Source organism: Cydia strobilella, chromosome 14, assembly GCF_947568885.1.
Source record: "Cydia strobilella chromosome 14, ilCydStro3.1, whole genome shotgun sequence".
NCBI lineage: Eukaryota > Metazoa > Arthropoda > Insecta > Lepidoptera > Tortricidae > Cydia > Cydia strobilella.
Genome location: NC_086054.1, coordinates 17,270,228 through 17,295,145, shown reverse-complemented (window position 1 = coordinate 17,295,145; position 24,918 = coordinate 17,270,228). Strand labels below are relative to the sequence as shown.

At 38.5% G+C, this 24,918-nt stretch overlaps 1 protein-coding gene across 1 annotated transcript; it reads left to right on the top strand.

The window, feature by feature from the left end:
• The first annotated feature begins 323 nt into the window (after nucleotides 1-323).
• Nucleotides 324-2,057, top strand: LOC134747329 (transcription termination factor 2-like). Its single transcript, XM_063681967.1, has one exon. It carries the CDS (start codon nucleotides 1,191-1,193, stop codon nucleotides 1,647-1,649), a length of 459 nt encoding a protein of 152 aa, XP_063538037.1. The 5' UTR covers nucleotides 324-1,190; the 3' UTR covers nucleotides 1,650-2,057.
• Nucleotides 2,058-24,918: the final 22,861 nt, after the last annotated feature.

Genomic DNA, 24,918 nt, shown 5'->3' with positions numbered 1-24,918 from the left:
GTTCAAAAGTTACCAATTCATTTCGCATCGACTGTCCGCGACTTGTCATCTCACTCGCACTGTACTAATTAGAAAATGATAGCCGTGACGGTCGCGGTTAGTTTTGCTAGTCTTTCGTACACAGAGAAAGTAAGTGTGCGTATTTTTGTAATAAAATGTAGATTGTTATATGTATAAGGGTTGAAAGTAACGTACACAAACGAGCGAGAGCGTTTATAGTTAGATGGATCTACTATTTAATTGTAAGGTAATTTGCAAAACATATGTTTTCATCTCTCTACCGAGACATGAGAACAGATAACTTATTCTTTGGGAATGAAAATAATTTCAAATTAGGTATGTAATTTTTGTTTTTGACAAAAGGGATGAAAATGTATTACGTGGGTGGCTGCGATCTTACCTAGTGTAGACTAGCCCTTATTGTAATATTAAAGCGATGTAGCGAAATGCAATCAGTTAAGTTTAATACGGTCTTGTTGAGTTTGTGGTACTGGTGTGGTCATTTGTTGACATGCCAAAGATCTACAGTACAGTAGATATTTTTTTACACTTGTATAGATTTTACGTCACGCATTAAAAGTAGTGTCCGACCATAACCGAATCACTGCCGAAACCGAAGGTTCGGTTTTGCTGTAGTTTCGACCGAAATATGATTATTATGCCGAAACTTAAATCGAAACTGTGGTCGCCGATAAAGCCGTGTTTGATAACGTATGCGGAGTGAAATCTGGACAAAGTTTTAAACATGTAAAAAATAAACAAAAAATTGAACTGAAATTATATCTAACTGCCAATTTAAAGTCTATATATCTGTCAATTAATTCGGTAAGTTTCATGGGCATTGGATTCTTTCTCTTGAAATTGTGGTCAATCTAGAAGAACAACGTCGCAAAACTGTATGTAATTTCTCCAGTACTATTTCCCTATGGCTGAAAGCGAGGATAGTGGAACATTTTGTGGGGCGGGAAGAGGTGATGGTATTTTTAAATTATTTTGACATCCTTTTTCTTTAAAAAAAAAAAACTACCGCTAGAAAGTGTGGCTCAGGGAAACATTCCAGCATTAGCTAGTTTTCTGGGAGAGATCGATTAAGAAAATGAAGGCCCGCTGCGTCACAAAATCTTACAGAGAGGTTTCATATGTGGCAGTAAAACTGTTTAAAAATATCTTGAAGACATGGGCATCGGCAAATGTTCATAAGGTCAGTGCTAAGTCTCGTGGAGACAGAACTAAAGCAGGAACGTGTGAAAAGCGTCACCCTCAGCGGCAGCGTGTCTGTCCCAGCGCGTGCTGCTCTCATCAACGCACTGAATGATCCCAAGTCTGACGTCCGGATAATGCTCCTCTCATTATGCGCCGGTGGCGTCGGTCTCAATTTGTGCGGAGCGTCCCACCTCCTCCTCCTGCACCCGCACTGGAACCCGCAGCTGGAGGAGCAGGCGCAGGACAGGATATATCGCGTCGGACAGACCCGCCCCGTACATGTATACAGATTCATGTGCCTGGACACAGTGGAGCAGAGCATCCGCAAACTCCAGGATGGAAAACTGCAAAAGGCGGCTGCTGTCCTCTCCGGCGCCCGGCACACTAGCGCATCCAAGCTTAGTATAGAGGACCTTAAGATCCTGTTTAATATGGGGCCGCAGTAAGTTCAATAATATTGAGCAAGGTAAACAATCCCAAGCAATTTTGGCCCTGAACGTCACAAAAAATGAGGAAAACAGACCTTTTAACGTATGCTTAAGGACGGCTAGCGCACATCGAAGACTCGAAGGTACACTCTTCAACAGTATTAACGCAAGGAGGCGTTGATATATCAACACTTCCACATAGAACAGCAACAACGTTCACATAATGCTAGCTGGAGGTGCCATCGTGCTCTCCGGTCCGGCGCGAAACACCAACTCCCACCACTCCCAGGCTTAGGCATCAAACACCGCAAGACAACGTCAACATTATTATATTAAAAGGGCATCAGCTCAACGAGGATGCCAAGTGCTTCTGGCCCTGACATATATATATATATATATTATAAAAGTCACAAATAGTTATTTTAAGGATCTTACTTGTTTTTGTTACTTTTGTGTTTCTTATCCTGATAATAAATGGTTTACTTATTAATAATTTTATAATTTTCTCTGGGTACTTGACATCTTAGGTAATTTAGATTAAACTTTAGATTTATAAATGATTTTAATTTTTATAAGATACCGTCTAGTTCTTACAATAAATAAATAAATAAAGAGTTAAGCCCACCGTCTCCGAAAAAAAATACTGAAAATACGGGTACCTACGTCATTTGGCCAATAATGTGAAAAAAGACTAGCTGTTTTTGCATTATGGGATTTATGGGAAACTAATCATATGTCACTTAAAATGCAAAATTCATGGTCCAACACCAATGGTCCAACGAACGAGAATGTAAAATATGTCGAGCATACGAAGTTTCCAAAAAAAAGTTTTCCCAAGGAAGATAAAATTGTAACCAAAACATTTATTAAACATGATGTTAAAATATTTTCATTAAGGAAACTGTAAGTCTAGCTTTAAGAAAATTTCCAGTGTTATGTATAACTATAGAAGACTGTTTGTTTCTTAAATAAATAAATAGAACTGTGTTTTCGACACCGATGGCTTTAAAGTACCATAACTGCAGTTAAAAATCTCGCATTTGAGTAAACTTTATTTTGCATGTAACGTTGTTAAATATATTATTAAAGAACCTGAAAATTTATAAAACATAACCATGTTGTTGTTATTTAATACGACATAGAATTTTGTCCAGATTTCACGCCGCACACGTTGAGCTTTAGTTTGAGATTCGCTCATATTTTATCTCAGTATGTTGAAACATATATCGCAAAGCGTTTTAGTCTGTATAATGTTAATGAATTTTGGTTTCGTACTGCGCACAGTATGTTTAATAAAATAAAACTACATGAACTTTTTAAATAAAATTTTATATTATTGTGAGGTCACCTTTATGTTAATTGTGTTATTTTTACTTTGAATTAATATTCCACACATGTGACCAATTGACCATTATTAGATAATTAAAACAAGTAACTGTCAAAAAATTTTTTGTGACACACACTTTTATTGCTGACTGTACACGGTCTGTCTGTCTGTCACCAGGCTGTATCTCATGAACCGTGATAGCTAGACAGTTGAATTTTTCACAGATGATGTATTTCTGTTGCCGCTATAACAACAAATACTAAAAAGTACGGAACCCTCGGTGCGCTAGTCTGACTCGCACTTGGCCGGTTTTTTTATTTCAATCCAGCGTTCGACAAAACTTTTAATATCTGGTATAGTGAGCACTCTAGCTCACTTTACAGTTTGGCAAGCCATTTTCGTAAGTAGAAAAAGGCGGCAAAATTAAAAAATATAGGCGCGAAAACAGTTAACAGTTGCTGTTAAAAATCAATTATCTGTACGCTTATGTTTAAAAATGGTTGTTATTCTGACTGAGCGAAAGTCAAGTTTGATAGGCAGAGTCGTGGTTTGTATGTACGTGTATATGTAAGAATGTGTTCATCACTTGTGGCTTATGAGTTCACTTGTGAGAAGGCGGAAAAGGGCCCTTATTATCTTTTGTATATGCCTTTGGCAGGGCAATATAACTCGGCCAAAAATATGGAAATATATGAGCAACTGTTCTAATGATACAAAACTATATTCATGGACAAATTTAGAGGAACGCAGGAAAAAAGCTTTAATTACTGGATTACAGCACCTAAAGTAATTTCAAAATTATTATTAATCAAACTTTTTTTTGCGTTCCTCTAAATTTGTCCATGAGTGTATGTAAACGGATTGTAAATTTAACGCGTATAATAATAATAATAAAGCCTTTATTTCCTTAACTTACAAAAAAATATTTACAGTTGTGTTTAGTTTTAAAGAGTATATATATCTAACTTAATAAGCTAAGGCCCCTTTCTGGGTATAGGCCTCCTCCAATAGTCTCCAGACTTTTCGGTCTCCTGCTTTGCTTTTCCAGTTCTTTCCTGCCGTATTTTCTATGTCATCAGCCCACCGTTCTCGGGGGCGCCCTTTACCTCTATAGTTGACTGGGCCAGACCATGTAGTAACCTTTTTCGTCCATCTATCGTTTGGTGCTCGTGCCACATGTCCAGCCCACATCCATTTCAGATGCAGGGAATGCTGTAGAGCATCTATGACGTTTGTTCGTTTTCGGATATCTACACATTTTTGTCTATCGCTGAGTTTGATGTTAAGTATGCTCCTTTCAATCGATCGTTGGCATGTTTGTATTTTTCTTTTGATTTTGTTGTCAAACGTCCAAGTTTGTGAGGCGTAAGTTAAGCTGGGCAATATACAGGAGTCTATAACTTTTTTCTTTAGTTAACGCGTATAATAAATTTAAAATACATCCCGACGTTTCGAACGCTTTACAGCGCTCGAGGACAACACGTGACTGAGGAAAAAAATATATTCATCTCGATCATCTCTGTCAAGATTACAATGTGCAATTTATTATTTACGTGATATAATCTGTTTACATAGTTTTATTTCGTGAACTATCGCGGTAACCGACGACAATATTACCAATTGTTCTAATGTTGTTTTTTCGCCCAAGTTTCTTTGTCGTAAAGGCTGAAAATAACGGCTTTTAGGGACATGTCCTTTCAACGATACGATATTTTTATTTACCTAACAAAAACTGCCAAAAGATTACGAACGTGCGACCGTTTGACGTAATAGATACCTATATATATCTTCAATTATTAAAAACTAGAAGGTCCCTTTTCCGCCGCCGCGCCGCGCCGCAGCCGCCGACCAGGAATGCTTCGTAAAGTTATAGTTGACAAGTTCTAGCCCGCGGCTGCGGCTGCGGCCGGCATAGATTAATTTAATACTTGTACTTTGTAAATATTATTAATATTATTATAGTTGATAATATAACTGTGAAAATATACTGTCTTTTATTATCACACTTTACTTTTATCATGAGATTAACACCGCAAGGCTGTATGAACCAAAGGTTGATTGTATCAAAAACATAATACAAAATTCGAGCTTCGAATTTGATAGCTAATGTAGATGTTTACGCGGTTTTTCCATAGATTATTTTGTATGGCCAAATAGAGCGCCGTACAGCGCCATCTACTTCGACCGTCAAATTAGCGCGCACATTATTACGCACTGCCGTAAAGTTACTTTAGCCCTACAGAGGATAACTTTGGCCCACATGAAACGTGGCCCACGTGAAAAACTTACATTTAGACATCAAATCAAAAATCATTGGCCTAATGTGCGTCTCTCTCGCGCCAATACATGTACGGACAAATACGAACGAAATGCACGCACGTGTGATAAGTGACATTACATAGGTCACTAGATAAGTTTTGCAATAGATAAATATGAAACAGAGTGGCCTATCACATATACTTTTAAAAACTAATATATTTCCATAGACAATGATTATCGGGAAAACATTAAACATATAATTTCTTTTTAAATTTACTTATTAAAAATAGATTTAAACTTCGACTTTCAATCTATAAGTAGATTTAAAAAAAGTAAGTGTTTTCCCGCCATACATTTTCTACGGAAATAGGTACCTATAGTTTTAAAAAGTATATGTGATAGGCCTCCTCTTTGTTTCATTTGTGTATTGCAAAACTTATCTAGTGACCTATGTATTTTGATATCAAATGTATGTTGTAACACTAGACCCTACTCATAGTGATGTGTTTCTGCCGGTGAGTAAGCTTGCCAAAGAGCTTAACGAGGGTGCGGTGCTAGGGTCGGCAACGCGCATTTAACTCTTCTGGAGTTGCAGGCGTACATAGGCTACGGAGACTGCTTAGCATCAGGCTTGCCTTATGCTTGTTTGCCACCGACGTAGTATAAAAAAAAGTTTGAATTGGCCCTCAGTTCAGTACTGGCCCAATGGCCAAAGTTACCTTCTAGGGCCAATGTAACCCGACTTTACGGTAGGTATCTACTCTATGGATGTACATACGATGCTACTCCATGTCCAGTGCATTAGCGAAGTCTAAGACCTAAGTCGCAGGCGGCGCCAACGCTATTCAGCCCATTCACTGCATTTTAATATCGCCGATCGAACCGCGGCTGAAAAGATTCCATTTATTCGATATTACACGACTGCTTATTATAGAACCGGATAGTACTGCTGCTATTTTGCTAATGAAAACTGAGTTTAATCACCGAGCAAGACAGTCGATCTGGAGACTAGAGAAAATGGCCCGAAAGTAATCAAGGAAGGAGGAAAATAAAGGCGCCTATTACAGTTTTTGTCGTACGAGGGCACTGACAGCGGAACGGACACCGAACGGAGTCCGCTTAACCTTTTGGACGCCAATGACGGATATATCGGCACCGCAGGTCCAACGTCAAAGACGGATTAATCGGTCAAAGACCACAGAGCAACAAATACCTACGTGCATGTGCATAAAGTTCAATTTCAGTTTTGACACTTCGGTGACGTGGCGTCCGAGTGACAGCTTTTGTGTTTGACGCGGCGTCGAAAAGGTTAATTCGCAATGGTGAAATGCATACAAGTGCTTCAACTGAATGAAGAGTGGAATTCAGTATTCAGTATTCAGTCAGTATTCAGTATTCAGTCATTTATTGCCTTCATAGGTACATAATAAGATGTTACATAATAATTTTGATCAGCTATGAACCCTGTAGGGCACTGCAACTTAATACTCACTATTCCATTTTACTCCGGCCCGCTCAGGCCGTTGCCTCCGTTTCCGCTCCTCATCTACTCTTTTTTTAAAGGAGAACGGGCATCACATTACTTGTTATTTGCATCTGACATAATCTATTTTTGATCCCAAACTGGAATGATAGTTTATTTAATCGTATGGCGATATAGTCACATAGGCAAAAATTATGTACAGTATATTATTTTATAAGGCAACATCCAAGTTTTGCAACCACTGCACAGCATCGGCCGTCAGGTCTACGAGATCATCCGGGCTACCCGAGTACGCGCAGAGTGGGCACCGCTGGATGATGTGCTCCATGGTCTGGTCCTCGATGCCGGAATCGCATAGCGCAGAGTCACTCCAGTCCCACTTATGCCGGAAGAAGTTGCATCGCCCGTGCCCGGTTCTTAGGCGGTTTACGTGAACGGAATGATAGTGAGTTTATGCGCACAGACGAATATTCGTATTTCCCTCGCTGATAATTTATTGTAGGTGGAATAAAATGTTAAACAGGGTTATATTACTCAAAATACGCCTCCTGAAAAGTTTGTTGGAGCCCAAATTATGAATTTTATAAATGGAAGGAAGTCAGCGCGAGCTCCGTTCGGACGCGCATAGATTTCCCATTATGATGCAAATGACGCGAACAGCGAACGCAGCAAATAACACCGGAAAAGCTTAATTGTATGAATAATGGAGAGACCGCGGGCACCGCGGCCTAGAGGCCGGTTCCAACTTTCAAAATATAAATATATGCTATTACAAAGTTACTTTCGCAGTTCCTACAAACAGTAGGTAAAGTAAAGATTTAATAAGATATACGAATTGAGCATGAAGACGTGTTAGATGTATCTTATACCTTTAAACGAGCAATTCTTGTATATATCTCTCGGAAAAGGCTCTAACGATTTCGATGAAATTTGCGATATGGGGGTTTTCGGGGGCGAAAGATCGATCTAGCTAGGTTTTTAACTCTGGGAAAACGCGCAATTTTGAGTTTTTATATGTTTTCCGAGCAAAGCTCGGTCTCCCAGATATTAGTTATAATATGTGTACTTATAGTATGGTAAGGATATAAGATAAGATAAGATAAGATACATTTATTGATAAAATTGTTCAAATTTTACACGTCAATTCAGCCATACTATAATATACAATGTCAACCATATAATTATAATAAATTTATACTACGTTACAATATACAATTTGTGTTCGTAGTTCTATTGATAAAGTTCATTATTACAATTATTATATTTATTATTCGTTATTACAATTATTATATCTATGAATATGGTATAGGTATGCATGCAGGTATGGTGTGGGATGGGTACTTGGATATGAGTATTGTATGAGTACAAGTACTTACACTTTGGTATGGCCATGAGTATTGTATAGGTATGAGTACGAGTATAGTGTGGGATGGGTATGAGTATGAGCTTTGAGAAAAGTGATAGCTGACGTACAAAAAGTGGTACCCGAAAAGGACTACCTACAAAAAGAGATGAGATCCCATCAAAAACATTACATGTAAAAAAGATGTGTTAAAATTAAAACCGTATCAATATTGGATATCTTTTATTTTTATTACATTATAATGACTTGGCAATTAAATGGAAAACTAGTTGTGAAAATGGAAATGAAGTTGTGGCATTGTGGAAAAGTACATACATTGCAATAAAAATGAGAAAAATCTAACAATCTCATATGTTTCAATATGATTTTATTTTTATTTTATAGTATATACACAGATTACAAAAAAACTGCTTTTTAATTAGCAAAAGATAACAAAATATACCAGATTATACACTACTATTTTTTTACTAAACCACCTCCTTATTAATTTATCAAAAATATCAGGTTTATAAGTAGTTACAATAACGCAATAATCTCTCGAAATATTTTCCCTCTTTAACTATAAAATTATTAGAAAAAGACGGGTTTAAGTCACAATCCACCAATTATAACACCAGAAAAATATCTAAACTACGCTCTTCCACGATATCATGAAGTATGAGAAAACCGGGAAAATGCAAACTTATTGTATCGCCAAGCAGTCTCAAAGACTCGATAATATATAGTTGGTCCCAGTAGTAGCTGTAGTAACAGCGATTGGAAAACACATTCAATAACCTACCGTATTCTCACGCACTAAATTCCAAATTCAACCTGGTTTTCCAATGGCGTTTACGGCTTTTTATCGGCACCCACATCACAAACCTTTTTGAAGGCATGTGGCCTATTGTGTAGCTATATCAAGCGATTTATACGTCTTATTGCAATTCCTTCTACTTGAGATATATATTCTCAAAACATCGTACTAGTATCACAGGCCAGTATAAGTTTATGAACTTCTAATACGAGTAGTCTTAAGGAATCTAAGCGTGTGCCCTCCAAGCCAATACCTTTTGACCGTTGATACAAATAAAAGTCAAACAACTGTTCCTTCATAAACCCTATTGCAACGGCATAAAGTCTACCAATGGTCAGCCAACTGTGTTGCTGATACACAATACATTGTGTCACAAATAGAAGGAAGTGAGTTTCTGAATGTGTATAAGTACTTTATAGAGTTTAGCGACAACAAAGCGCACTGAGTGCATTATCGAGTCCGATACATTCTTAATGCACTACTTTTGTGCTTTAATGCGTGGACCGCACAATAAGCACTTTTCTCTTGAGTAAGGAAACGGGCTCTTTCGAACGCAGTTTCAATTTCTACCTATATATAAGAATTTGTCATTTTCAGAAATTTCAAAGTACCTACGCGTCAAGGAATTTGATTTCTTCGCTAAAATCATCCATATTCTTAATAAAAGGACGTAAATACTGCGGAAGTACCTACTCTCTTTTGATTGTTACACCGTATATAACATCTACAAAAAGTCCCATTTAAGTCTGCATGTTATTGTGACGGGCAGGCAACAACAGAACCCTTTACTGAGCTCCCGACGTGCTCTTGGCCGGTTTTTTATCGTAATCTAGGTATAGGTACATTCATAATAGGCTTTGTTAATCTTAACTGCAAAGCTATGCATAACGTGGACAATGTGGACAAGTCTGCATGTGTGGAGTGCATCCTACAGCTTGGCAGTGGCTTCCACAAATGCATGCACGCTTGATCGCCGAGCTATAAACTGACGGCAAGGGAATAATAGTCTTCTTCTTCAACCTAGCGTGTTCCTGGCCTAGCGCCAGGGTCCATTTTCCTACTCAATCTCCTCCACTTTGCCCGGTCTTCGGCATCCTCAGGTGTAAGATTATTCTCTTCCATGTCCGCCATCACCACGTCCAGCCAGCGCTTCTTAGGCCTACCGCGGCCGCGTGATCTATAATTTAAAAGTCAAATATAACATAACCACTAATAGCACCATGGGCCCGCTTCATGAACAAAAAAATTATTTCATATCCTGCTTAGTTTTTGTTTGTCTTCATGTGTTTTGGGAAAGCCTCTACGAACCACTTCGGTTTACGATCTGACCGCTGTGATTGACTCCTCGTAATGCGCCTAATATTGTCGCCCGAACACTTTAGCATTAAACATTAACACTCGTATATTCCCGCAATCGCTGGCCGCTGAAAGGTTTCATTACAAAGTAGTATTTGCCGGCGAAAATATTGAAGACTAGGTAAGTCATATCCAGCATTAGATAGATAATATAATATAAATGGGCAAAAGAGTATTTTATTTACTTTAAAATACTGTAAAAATATAAATGACATGGATCCATGTCAATAAAAGTAAATTTATTTTATTCAAAGTATAATATGTACCTTCACGTTCACAACCCTACACCTACAAGCCTACTCGTACCTCTTTCTAATTCTTGATAAGATGCTATGATAAAGAGCGATACCTAGTTTAATTATTTGATGACTAGATGTAGTCTGCATCAATAGTCGCGAATGAATCAATGCGCCAAAAGTATCTGCCACTCTCGAATACTTTTCCAAATAAGTACATACAGATATTTTTCAACATTTCGCTTTCAAAACTATCTGAAACAATTTAACTGTTCTATATATAGAGACATATCATTTCTTATTGTTAAGCTATGAGAAACTGGGAACAGATATGTGCTAAATTAGGTCTTAAATTAAAAACATATGATGTTATAATTATAATACATACTTATGTATATTATAATACGTACTTATGTATAAATACCCACGTATTTGGATAAATAGAAAACTTAGATTCCCCCAATCCGATCTCACCTAGTGTGCTGACAAAACCTAATAAACAAGTGTCAAGCACTTATAAACATGTCTGTCTGATTTATCTTTCGATTGACTATCATCCGATAGCCAAATAACTTTTCTATAGGTAGCCGAAAGGCACCAGTGATTTGTTGCTAAAATAATTTATCGTTGAGACCCAACGGTTATTACAAGGTAAGTTTGTCTACTTCTAAAAATGTATAGTCTTACTATTTGAGCAGCTCAATTATTTGCTTCTAACATTTCTAATTATCTTATACAAAAGATTGATCCACAGCTTAAACCAAACGTAGGTTGTTCCGAATTGTTGTATTGTACCTAACCCTAAGCTACAGGTTGTGCTTTGCCATCGTATTTTCTCCGAAACGTTCGTACCTATTTTTACTGAAATTGTTGTACTTACTGAGACAACTAAAACAGGTTGCATAACACTTTCTTGCGTTTCCGTAAAAATACGATGGTAAAGGATTATGCACCATATCTGTAACCATATACTTACTGGTATAGGTACTATATAATAGTACATTGTGATACAAGTGTGGTAAGTAGGTCATTACACACGAGGCGATATTGTGCGCGCGAGCTGTAACCGATGACCCATGCACACGCGTTTCATACGACTTTTTCAACACACTTGCGATGAAAAAAAAAGAAACTTTCATATTAATCAAATTTTAATTGTTAAAATAGTTAGTAAAAGTCTAAAATCTGTCATACTGCCGGCCGCCCCTCGCCCCGGCCGCGGGCGGGCCGGCCGGGCCGCGGCAGGCGGTCGGGGGGCGCCGGCGCCCGCAAGTCCGCGTGGTTAAATCTACTCGACCAATAATTAAAGAAGGCTCCGTTTCCATGCATATTATTAGCAATCAGTTACCTTTTTAACTCGGATAATATAATGAAAAAGCACGAGTTTTATAATACACTGAAAAAGCACGCGTGTTTAATATCTAGGATTATGAGCCAAAAATCGGTGGAATAAAAACGTCGTTTTGAGCAAATGTGTTGAAAAATAAATTTCAGTTTATTTATGATTCAGTGACTTGAACTTGAGGTATCTACTTCAGTCGTTTCTTTAGCAAAGTACATAAAGACACGTATCTACTACCTTCAACAAATTTTCTTAAACTTTAGCTCCATAACTCGCTTAGCGTCACTATTTTGTACAAATAATTTGCTGAAAACTCCTTTTAATATCAGCGAACTTCGCAAAGCTGCTATTCAGTATCGGACTTGTTCGCAAACTGCATCTAAAGTAGTTTGATATTTTGTTCATAAAACTTCGCGTTTATTTGGATTTTAATTAGAATGGAAAAGGGTGGTTTTTGGCTCAACAACGCTTATTAATTTGCTTATTTCAAGCGTTACCAGCTGCTTATTACTGTGCTCAGACAAGCAAGAAATATAAACTGTCAATCTTCATAGAAAGCCGCTTACCACGTTATTGCTTTAGATGTCGTTATTATACGCTAAAAATCTTGGTTTCAGGGTCGTATAGCCTTGTATACATATAGTTCTTTGACCCTTAAGTCATAAACGGATTTAGATTTTAATTGTGCTTTCTGATCCCAAAAATCAAGAATAATACGAAACAAATGCCCACATTTGATCCTAAAATTTAACCGGGGCTGGTTGATACGTATGTCACAGTATGCAGTCCGAATTAGTTAGGCTCCTGTCTGCCCTGTATGGCCCCCTTGCCTATAGCTATAATCTATCTGAGCGAGCTTAAATATATGATTGTACTTATTGCTCTGCCGGCCTAGCCAAGGTGACAATCGCTATCGCTTCGACAACGGAACGCTTTGTGTCTCTCTATCACTTTTCCATATTAGTGCGACAGTGACAGTTGCGTTTCGATCGCTACGGAGCGTAAGCGATTGGCATGTTGGATACGCGGCCTGTTCAAAATGTTTAGAGTTGATATCATAGAGACTATATAAAGGAGCCAAATCTCTATGTATGAAAAGTGTCCTTTAAAAAAACAGTAATTAGGCGGCGCCACCATACACCGAAATACTACCAAAAACAACCTACGTAATTTGGTCGGGTTATTTATTGCCTTATGTCCCAGAGCCTAACTAGCGCCATCGGAGAGATTAGGAACTATTATTTAAAGCTAAAAGCGATCACTTTTGCAACAATTCTGCCTTAAGAGATTGGCATCCTTTCTATACCATCCATAGTTGATATGTGTGATTTGACATGATTAATGTAACGCCATCTACAACATAAGAAATGGAACGCGACTTTGTATTGTAAGTATTAGAAGGTACCAGTCTTAATTATTAAATTGTCAGCGCTGTAATGAATCCCCAGCGGGAAGGTTTTATTGAGGGCTTTAGAGAAGGCTATAATTTTACTAGGAACATGAATATGACGCGTATCAGTAGCGGAAACGGGACGAGGATTGTTGATATGAATACTTGAATAGTAATGCACTCGTATACTTAAGAAGTCGTAATATATTTCCAGTTGTGTTGTCGCAATATTCGTATATACGTAAATATATTGCCATATTGCATATTGCCAAAGTTTTTATACTTGCCAACTATGGACGAAATATACACGAAAAGCTTACAGCATCCTTAGAGTACAGTACAATGACGCCTTGCGAATTCTGACCAAACAACCACGGTTCTGCAGTGCGTCAGCTATGTTTGTTGAAGCCAGGGTACCTGACTTCTTTGCCATTATTAGAAACCGAATAGCGTCGTTCTGGAACAGGGTACGCATTTCTAATAATAGTGTGACAGTAAATGAAAACATTTACCAAAATGCGTTTTTCCTGCATTGGTTGTCCGCGCATCAGCAACCGAACCGTGAGTAGTTTAGTTTTTAGTGAGCTTTATTTTATTTTATTTTTATTCTATTTTATTTTTACCGTATTTCTTTTTATGTTTTATTGTATTGTATGTAATGGGTCTATTGCCTGAATAAAGAAACATTCATTCATTCAATCATTCCATCATTCGTTCATTCATTCATTCATTCATTCATTATTGTTGGTATGAATAGTGATGCAGTTAATAAATCGTAATATTCGCAGTTAATGTTACAAATATGCTGCATTATGGTATAGGTAACAAAGTTAGCTAAAACCCCTCTTGCATGTAGTTGTGTACAGTTTACAAAAACGCGTTAAATATATTGACAACTATTTCTCATTATCCTTAATAAAAAATAAATTAAGAGTGAACTCAATTACTCATAACACCACATTGGAATACATTGAAAATAAGGGTTGGCTAAACTAGATAGTTTTGATAGATATACCATACGGAACACTAATTTCACCTACGGGTGCGCCCAAAAAATATAAAAATAATGACTTTACCAAGAAACAGGTAAAAATAAAAATCGCAAAATAACCCGATTTCTCCGCCCGCGCGCCCGTCCCCAACTTCTCCTATATAGTCATTTTTTTATTAAACCATTCCAAATCCTAAATGTTGAATTAAGAAAAAAAACAAACTTCTTAACTAAGCAAATAATGAATCTGCAATTTCAAATATGGAACGTCTATCAAGACACATTACACACACAAGCAAAAGGGGCTTTAGCTAAGTTTTTTACCTATAAATGTGACGTTTTCAACCAAAAGGTACCACATTGTCGCTTGTTGATAAGGTTGATTTCTTATTGAAGTTATATGGAAATAACGCCTTACTGACAAGCGACAATAAGTACCCTTTTGGTTGAGAATGGCACAAATAAGTAGGGCATAAGTCGTAAACTACTTTGTTGAATGCAAAATGTACAGGATTGGGCAGATTAGGTGTCCTAGTTTTGTAATGCCATTTTACTTAAATATAGCGGAACTTTTTTTAACTATATTATTTTTTATTAATCGAGAATGTACTTATTAAGCCTATATACTTCTATGCGTCTTTATGATTTCTAGACGTGAGCTAGATGTAAATATGGACGCGAAACGCCAGCTCGTTGTAAATGTATACAAGCAAAAATTTCGACCGTGTGAGATATTTAAGAAGCTAAATCATTTAGATATTAATGTAAGGTTCATATCTCGGCACATTAAGCAATTAAAAAAAACAGGATCTTCAAAAATCAGGCCCAAACCTGGTCGAAAACCATCTATTCGTGTCAAAACTAGCCCAAGGTGCAATTAAAATCGCTAAAGATACATCCAGACGATCAACGAGTCGTATTAACGACATGATCTTGGATTGTAGGCTTACAAAAAACCAAAAAAAGTCATGGATGAAAAGATGCCCAAAAAAAATCTAGAGTGAAAAAATGCAGGGACTTGCTAGCTTGGCATGAGGGCGAGGAAATTATTTTTTCCGACGAAAAGAATCGATGTTTCAATTACAAGATACCCACAATCAACAAAATAACCGTGTTTACGGCGCTTCATTGAGGGATATTCCAGTAGACAAATTAGCCGTACAGCAGTTTCAAAGTGGAAAGTCGTGCGTGAGATGCGCGCTAATCATCAAGACGATCGTCGGTCGTATTAAAATCATTTCAAAACAAATTATTAAATTGGAATCGCCTAAAGTTCTTCTATCGGATCGTGTACCGCCGAGTGTTTCAATAAATAGTTGGTTGTGAACCGTATTTACTAACAGTGCCGTTGCATTCAGTCAAACACGCGTAACAGCCGCAAAAAAGGATTGTTGAAATCTATCCGTTCCATTTGCACTTCAACTCCAGGAGGTATATTCGAACTTTAAACATCTTAACTTGATTCGATACTTGACTTGATGACTTTCAATAATTATGTCAAACAATAGAGACCCGGTTTAGGTAGCTGTTATACGCGTGACGTCCCCGACAAGGTAGACCTTATTGTGAAATGCCCCTAATGTCAATTATAACCAGTGTTTCTTCGAAACAACTAGAATAATTTGATTTTCGAAACGTCGAAGGTAATTTTAAACCTAGTAAGCCATCTCCTGCGCATCAAGAGCGAGGGATATGCTTTTCGAATAATGTCAAATCAAATTCAGATTTTTGGAATTTGAGTAGGCCTTTTGCTGTAGTTGCGTTCGCATTTCTTTCCGGTAAAATTGTGTGGTTTTCAAGCACTCCTTTACAGGGAGTTATATACTTATGTTAGGAGGGAGTTGAGATACAATCTAATTTTGACACAGTTTACAGGTCTAGAATGACGCTAACGCTTAAAGATAATTAAAGTGTGTAAAAGAGAAGCTGTACGAACCTTTCACGAGTGCAAATGGAGAAGACAGTGCAGACTACTAATGAAAAAAATCAAGTTTACAGCATGTCGGGCCATGCTCAGTGTACGGTTCCGTAGTTACAATTCTGTCAGAATAGGCTAAACGAGAGCTATTACCACAGAATAAGTGTAAGTTTATCATACAGAACGGGCACTCACCGCCCCGCCCCGACTCGAATGACCTCGCCCCGCGACAGCAGATTGACGGCCCTTTGCCGGCCGCTCAGTACTATTTTTAAGCAACTTACTCACTCTATGACGCATGCCGCGTGTACAGACGTGCCGTTAACCCATAGAGACGCAAGTGATTTTTGATGTATGGCGTGTCCGCCCTGTGCTATTAGTAAGTATCTCCGGAGGCTCAAGAGCCGCAGGGACGTTGGCGCTGACGAGCGCTCTCTTCAGAATGTCGTTGAGCGCGGCATGACGGGAGAGGCGACCGGCGCCGGCGCCCGAGGAACAGGCGAGTCCGTGGTGGCCGAGGCAATCAACGGGGGCTCCACAAGAGGCGCAACTGGCCGGAAATGAGTCTGCCGAGCATTTCAAAGTTACGTCATCAGTAGATGGGGATACCTTCGAAATACTGATTTAAACTTTCACGATTTTTACTCATTATTATTCAACGTCGAAACGTCGGAGGTAAATTTAAAACTTATTTTACGCGATTAAGTACCTTATATCGTCTAAAATAAAATGTAAATGCCTGCACATGCAGTGTAGTTACACTAATACTGCAATACATTATACCAAAATGTATGTTAATCGATTACACTGTATCCGCATCCCTAATCCATAACGATGAATGTCCCGCTAAACGCATCACTTTGCACATAACACTGCTATATGATAATATCAACTTTATTTCAAAGATACAAGAGTGATATCGCACGCAAATAAAAGCCGGATTGGTTTGGTCATGGCACTCCCACGCACAATAATCGACCTTAATCCATAGATATACGAGTTATGTCGACTGCAGAGATAAAGTGGCGGGCAGGCTTCAGTAGTTTATGTACGCTTAAGTTTGTTCCAATCGTATGCAATCCGCGGGCGAGTTGTACGCTCAGACCAAAGAGGATATAATAAGATAGAGCGGTACTGTCATAGTAAATTTTGTAACCACTGTAAATTCACTGCCATCTATCGACATACTTTAAAACTAAAAATGAAGATTTACAAAAATACGTTCAAGTGTATTTCAATATGGATAAATGATTTTTTTATTTGCATTAATTTGACCCATGTTCTTTAACGGATATGCGTTAAAATTATAAATAACAAACGAAACCGTCAACGCCTTCTATACGAGAGTAGGCCAAAGCTAGTGGCACCATCTGATGGAGAATCAAATTTTCTTGATTTTCGAGGCACATTTTTTCCTTAGACTGTATCCATCTATTACGGAGTTATATCTATCTTTGCTCAGACTAACCAGTATAAGAGCTCGTTGCGCCAACCACAATCATTCCGTTGCCGGACGCTACCGGACCGTCAACATCCGGCATCTCCTGAAGCGTCGTAGAGAGCTTCAAGCACTTGTCGAGTTTTGTACTTTAAAAAACAATTAATTCAGCTGTTTTTTTTCTTACTAGCTTTTGCCCGCGTCCGTCTGTGTGAAATCAGTAACAGTAGCTAGAGTAAGTTTACGCGGCTGGATAAAGAGTAATAGAGTAATCATTCAATTTCAGGCAATTCATTAAATCTCTTAAATTTACCCACCTTTTTAGGGATGATTTCCCACATAAAAACTATCCTATGTCTTTCCCCGGGACTGAAAGTATCTCTATGCCAAATCTCAACTAAATCGGTAAACAGACAAACAGACTTTCTCATTTATAATATTAGTATGTAAAAGAATTATACAATACATGTTTTGAGTACTTAGCTTAATCTATATTTATTTTAGATTCTTAGCCAAGACGAGTAGGCTTATTTATTTAAATTTATTAAGTACTTGCATAATGTTTATTTACTATATTATAGAGTTATGACTTAAAGTTCAACAAAGCTTTCTTGGAAACATATTTAACCTTATGGGGCGTAGCCTCAACTTGTGGTGGTGGTGTTATAATCAATTGTTCAATCTAAATCGGCCTACGTGCAACATTAGTTCGCCCTGGTATTTAATTCGACTCTCGCTTAGCTATCGGAATGGTACGGTTACTGCACTTAATTGAATGAACGAAACAGAAGAATTATGAGCGTAGCGAGGGCAGTTACGGTGCACTTTGCCGGATGCCTCCCGACGGCTTTGTTTGCTATTTAGGCGATGATGGAGTTTGGGAAACGAATCATAGAATATATTACGCAATTTGTAATGAACAATGTAGCAGTTTTTGTGCTATATTACTTTGATGTAATTTATAAATAGGATGCGATGTACGAGTATAAATCGCTTCCTAATAACAATTTCGAACGAGGTCAAAATTATTATACACTATTATTAAATAGCACTAAAATATAAAGCGAAATTCTTAAATAAACACAACCCCGAAGACGAATTCGATCTAGCTTAAAAGCTAGAAGCTAGTAGCTTTGTGCTTACATTAAAATGTTAACACAAAGTATCACCTTAATATTTAAAGTATCACCTTAGTTTGTATCAATTTAGGCATTCTTAATTTACTAGGGAACTCTATTTCAGTTTATACTTAACTTATTTTTTTAAAGAAGATTTTACTGATATATTCTGGGAACGAAAATGACATAATTTACAAAAAAACGGGTCAAAAACTTTATCGGTTAAGGTTATGCGACTTTCCTGTGGACATCATAAAATAAACACACTTTAAACCCTAATATTCGTATTTCGTAATAAATTCGTGATATTATAAAAAACGGCAGCCATCTTGAATTTCCACATTTTATATTCATTCGATTATATCGAAAATAATACTTATAGATGTCCATGAATCTACAATATATAGTTTTTGGCGAACCGCGAGTTCTCAGTTCGGGGCGAAATACTTAATATCCTAAATTTTATATTCAATCTTTTCTAGTAAACACCCTACAGACGTATCCAAGATCACTTAATCGGTTTGGGTCACCACACTCACAACTAATAAGCCAAGTCCAACCTCATCGCCTTACGTTTTCGGGTAATTTAAATACTTTGTTCCAATTCCAAGTATTTGTGGAGGCCCAAAGCTCGGCTCTAGAGGCCTACATTCAGCCTTAAAATGTATATTTAATATAATACAATATTATTCGTCATCGACGTTAACTTATACATATAAAATTTATAAATAAAGCTTAAGGCGCCGTGAGGTCAGGTCCTTCTCCAAACGCAGCTCGCTGAATACTGAGCGGTCGGCCGTACGTGTACGGGATCGCGTATATCATTTTGTGTTCACTATATCGCGGATTTTGAATTGTTATTTTATTTATTAAGTTAAGATTTAAAACGCGATTTTCCTACCCAAAATCGAATAATTTTTCGAAAATTTTCAGTTAAATGCCGACAATCCGGAAAAAAGTTTCACTTGCATCGTGGTTTCATAAAACCACACAATTACTTTTTCCCCTCACTAGCTCGGAAAGCCGTTTTTTATCCCTTAAAACAAGCGGGGAAAACGCATTGTATCCACTAGTGGGGAAAGTAATTTGACCTTGGATAGAGCATGTTTAAGTAGCTTTTGACAGATAACAAAACGTAAAACGCTCATACTAATGGTTCGTTCGATATTAATTATCATTAAATAAATGGTTTAAGAATTTAATAAAAAATATCAAATTTAGCTTTATTTAATGATTTTAAGTCATAAACCTTAAATTCCATAAGAAACATTTGTTTTTTTTAATGTAATTCTGAACGCACAAGTTGAGTCGATGCAATTTCAAAACGCATCGTCAGAAATGTCAACATTGTCAACAAAAATTTTCTCGCCGACTCCGACACGTAAAAATACATAACTTCCAGTTTTTTGTTATAATATCGAATTATCGTAAAAAAAATAGTGATTCCAGTGATAAAAATGATCTAACGCCTGTGGATGTTAAACTTTCCTCGCTATAGTGAGAGGAAAAGTTTTGTGTTTCACACGGGTGCAAATGTATTTTACTTCTCGTGTGTTGAAACACTCGCTACGCTCAGGATTCTATAGTTGAACCACGAGCGAAGCGAAGCTTTCGCTTGCTCGTGTTTCAATTCCACACTCGCGGGAAAAATACAACTTTGCACCCTTGTATAACAAATAACTATTTTTATTAATATTTTTAAATGAAGATCTATATTAGTACTGGTATCCATAGATTAGTATATGTTATTACTGTAACTGGTATCTTCCCAGCGTTTGTCCCGGCTTTTTGCTACGACTAAGGGGAGTTATTAAATTTAATCACATTTTTGTGTTATAATTAATATGAAGCATGTTATAATGCATGTACAATTTACACTATGTAGTACAGTGTATATTAAGTACAGTCGAAAATGAGACGCTCCTACTAGTACCAATATGATGCCAATCTAAGACAGTACATTTCCGCAGGCTCCGTATAGCGATTGTTGGCAAATAATGCGATATTTGCTAAAAGTCGGCGGCTCCGGCTCCAACCGAGCCCCGAGCTTATGGGCTTGAGTCTTTGAATTCGTTTACAAGCGAAATTGGCCAGGTATTTGTTGTTTAAATGTCGAAATGTGACTAAAACATTGAGAGGTGACAAGCAATTGTAGATCATTTATGTATACATCAACTACGTTTAATTTAAGTAACAAAAAAACAGGACAAGTGCGAGTTGGACTCGCCCACCGAGGGTTCCTTACTTTTTACGATTAATCAATCAATCAATCAATCAATCAATAATAATTTATTTCGAACAAATAAGTCCATAATGTGTTAGTAACATACATACTAATACTTAAATCTAGGGTTAGTACAAACATAATATTAAAATAGAATTTCATATAATGGGGCATGTAGCTGCACCCAGTGCTTCAGCCACGGTGAGTCCCACCGGTCAGCCAACGTGCAGAGGATGGTATTCGAGCTGGCGCGCCATCGCCTCAACAGCGAGCTACACCGCTTCCTGATGATCGCGTGGAAACCATCGATCCGTCCCTCCGTGAACATACCCGATGCGCTACAGTGTCGCGGCAGCCCGAATACCACCCTGTACGCGTTGTTGTACTGTACCCGCAGAGCGCTGTATGCCCGCTGCGTATAACTGGTCCACAGGCTGCACGTGTAGAAGGACTGGCAATATGCTTTAAAAAGCGTAGCCTTCACCTCTTCAGTACATCGTGCAAACCTACGAGCCAGCATATTGCAGCGCACCGCCAGCGCTCTGCGTTCCCTCTCGATATCCATATTGTCACACATGTCTTCAGTGACCCAGTGGCCCAAATACTTAAAATGCTTAACTTGTGCCAAAGGAGTTCCGCAAAGAGTCACAGGGGGCACGCTGTAGGTCTTATTACCCGCTTTAAACAGCATAAACTCGCTTTTGTTTGCATTGTATTTGAGCCCATGGGCCTCTGCATACGACTCACATTTGCGCAATAAACTAATTAAACCACTCACTGAGGGGCTCAGCAGCACCATGTCATCCGCGTAGCTGATGTTATTAACGCGCACTCCGTCTATGGAACATCCCACACTGGCACTGCTGAGCTCCTCCAGCAGTCGATTCATATACAGGTTGAAGAGGCGGGGTGAACTTAACCCCCCTTGCCTCACCCCGCACTCCAACCTATATGTCATCGAATACGCTCCAGCCCACTTCACACAATTTTCTTGGTTACCGTACCAGTATTTAAGCAACGAGGTAACTTCATACGGCAAATCCGTATCAGATTGTAACTTATGCCACAGCACGTCGTAAGATACGAGGTCGAATGCTTTTGACAGGTCCAAATAACAGGCATATACAGGCGTTTTTCTTGCCGTATAGTACTGGACAGTCTGCTTCAGACATAGGATGGCAGATTCGGTGGATAGGCCAGGTCTGAAGCCGAACTGAGCGTCGTGCAGGCGGATATGCTTAGCCAGCTGTTTGTCTAGCAGACTGTCCAGCACCTTAGCAATAACATTGGCCAACGAGATGGGCCTGTAGTTGGACATGTCAGAAACATCACCTGTTTTGTTCTTTACAATAGGGACAATTACTGTGTGCATAAGTTCATCCGGCAGGTAACTATGACTTAAACAAAGGTTAAAAAACAATGCAAGAATTCTTGGTAGGTGTACACCCGCGTACTTCAAGTGCTCTATGCTTAAGCCATCCTTCCCGGGAGACTTCCCTCGCACCATCTTATTAATAACTGAAGCTACCTGTTTAGCAGAGAATCTCACAATATTTACCTCAGGATGACTCACAGCATCGCACCTATGAGACGGGGGGGACAGCGGTGATTCTACCTTGAAGTGTCGCTGAAACGCATTGGCTATATCACTCGGCTCATGCAGCCCAGCTACGCTCACAGGCAAGGCCGCCTTAGGGTTTAATTTATTAGTTGATTTCCAAAATTTACCAAATTTTTTACTAGAATGTAGCTGCGCAATAATATCCATTCGGATCTGATCTTGATTAATTTGACAATATTTTAATTTAGATTTGAAAATTCTTTTAGATTCGTACATTTTAGTATAAACATCTCCGGAAACCGGTTTACCGCACGATAACCACAATAGATAACAGCGCCGCGCCTCCCCGTGAGCACAGCTTACGTGCTTGTTCCAGCCGGGTATGTACTTATGTTTCTTACCTTTAGGCGCGTTATGACAAAGTCGCGCGCCCTCCGTAAGTATACATGTTATATTTGAGTACATAGTATCCAAAAGTGATCTATGATGTTGATCAATACATAATTTATCTGCGCAACCATTAAACATGGAGGGAAAATTAATGTCTCTAAATTTTGAATTGCAATATTCATGAAACTGTTCTATCTGTTTACTATCTCTTTCACCCCAGACTACTTTATTACAGGCTACCGGACTAGTTACAATTTTAGGCACAATGTTTGCAATATTACATTCAACTAACAATGGCAAGTGATCAGACCAATAAACATCTTTATTTAAAACATATGTATTCACAACGGCTTGCCGCGCCGCACTAGTCACAATGCAGTGATCCAGCCAGCGTTGGCACCCATGCGCCTCACTTACAAAAGTGTAGGTACTTGTCGGTAACAAGTCTATATCTACGCACGACCAATTCTGTTCTTCACTGAAGTTCATTAGTTCAAAGTAAAACTGCTCACCTGGATGCGAATTAAAATCCCCCAGTATAAAAACAGTTTCCACATCACTACTCTCGATTATCGCACTAATTTCACTGAGACAGTCAATAAACTCCGTTAAGTTGTCGGCCGAGGCAGTAGGCATGTAGGCTGATATTATTAGCAACGCGCGGTCACTAAGCGCGACTTTTATCGCCGCGAGGCGAGGACTATTACACACTATTACCGAAACACACGGAAACACAGTTTTATTCCACAACAGGGCCACTCCGCCATAAGGCCGGCCCCTCAGGACCCCGGCCGTTGTGTCGACTGCCGAAACGCCGGTGTATCCGAAGTTTGAGTTTATACTTCCGAGGTATGGTATATCGTGCGGCAGGAGCCATGTTTCCTGCAGCGCAATAATATCTGCCTTACCACAGAGCTTTCTCACACATTCAATAGATCGAGTAATACTTTTGCAGTTAAAACTAATTAGTTTTGTGATATTTGCCATTATTACTATTATTTTTAGATTTATTTATTTAGCCACATCTACCGCTTGCCTCTCTTTGAAATCATAAAATTGCCGAAACAATATGCCCTCGGGCCAGAAATCATCTCTCATAAACATTTCCATTTTATGTTTTGGCACAAATATTTTGAAAGCATTATAGTCTTTTGTTTTTCTCATATTAATTTTTACCACGGTTACATCTAACTCGGATTTCTGTTTCACGTAGTCCGTGACTTCTTCTACCGTTACATCTTTCGAAACTTGATAAATGTAAATTGGCATCTTTATGTCGGCGGCCTTGAACTTATCGCTAGCGCTTACGGCTGCATTCCCTCTTTTTCCAACGAACCTATTCCTTAGCCTTCGTTTTTGCACCAGTTGCCATTCCTCATCCATATCTTGCGATTTCCATTCACCTCCACTCGCAACCGCGGCAAAAGATGATGTTTGTTTTGATTCGGTACGCGCGGGCGCAGGTGCAACTATCGGCTCAACGGCCGGCTTTTTAAACTCCGGTGCATGAGTCATCGCCGCGTTACTACGCGCCTTATCTCGAACCACCGTGTTTTTCACAGCTGATACGATTGAGACATTATTTTGCACGTCACTTAATACTTGGTTATTTGAATCTGGTGGTCCAGAGTACATATCCGCCTGCTTGATTTCACGATAGGAAGCTGCATTTCTGGGCAACGTAGGTATAATGCTATCACTGAGTTGCGATCGGTCCGGCTCGCAACCCGTAGGTATCAAACCCATTGGGCCGCTGTTGTACTCAAAGCTACTAGCAAATGCCCCACGTCTCATATTAACGTTACGATAGGAGTCATTCCTATTAGGTACAGGAGTTTTAATCTCATCTAGCTTAGATTCCAATGAGTCTACCCGCTCATTTGTGGCGTAGTTCTCTTTTAATTGCTGCACATCGTGTTGTAACGTTAAGATGTCTTTTAAAAGTCTTGAGCAGTCTAAGTGGTCCCATAAAATGGGGGGTAGCTTATGTAGTTCGCGAGCGACGAAAATGGGAACTTCATCTGGATGTGCCTCCTTTATGGTACGGACGATGTCATCTATGTTGCGCAATGTCTTCCCCGATCTTTTTCGAACT

Coding starts and splice junctions, on each gene's coding strand:
- LOC134747329 (XM_063681967.1), top strand. CDS start 1,191: ATGTTCATAAGGTCAGTGCTAAGTCTCGTGGAGACAGAACTAAAGCAG.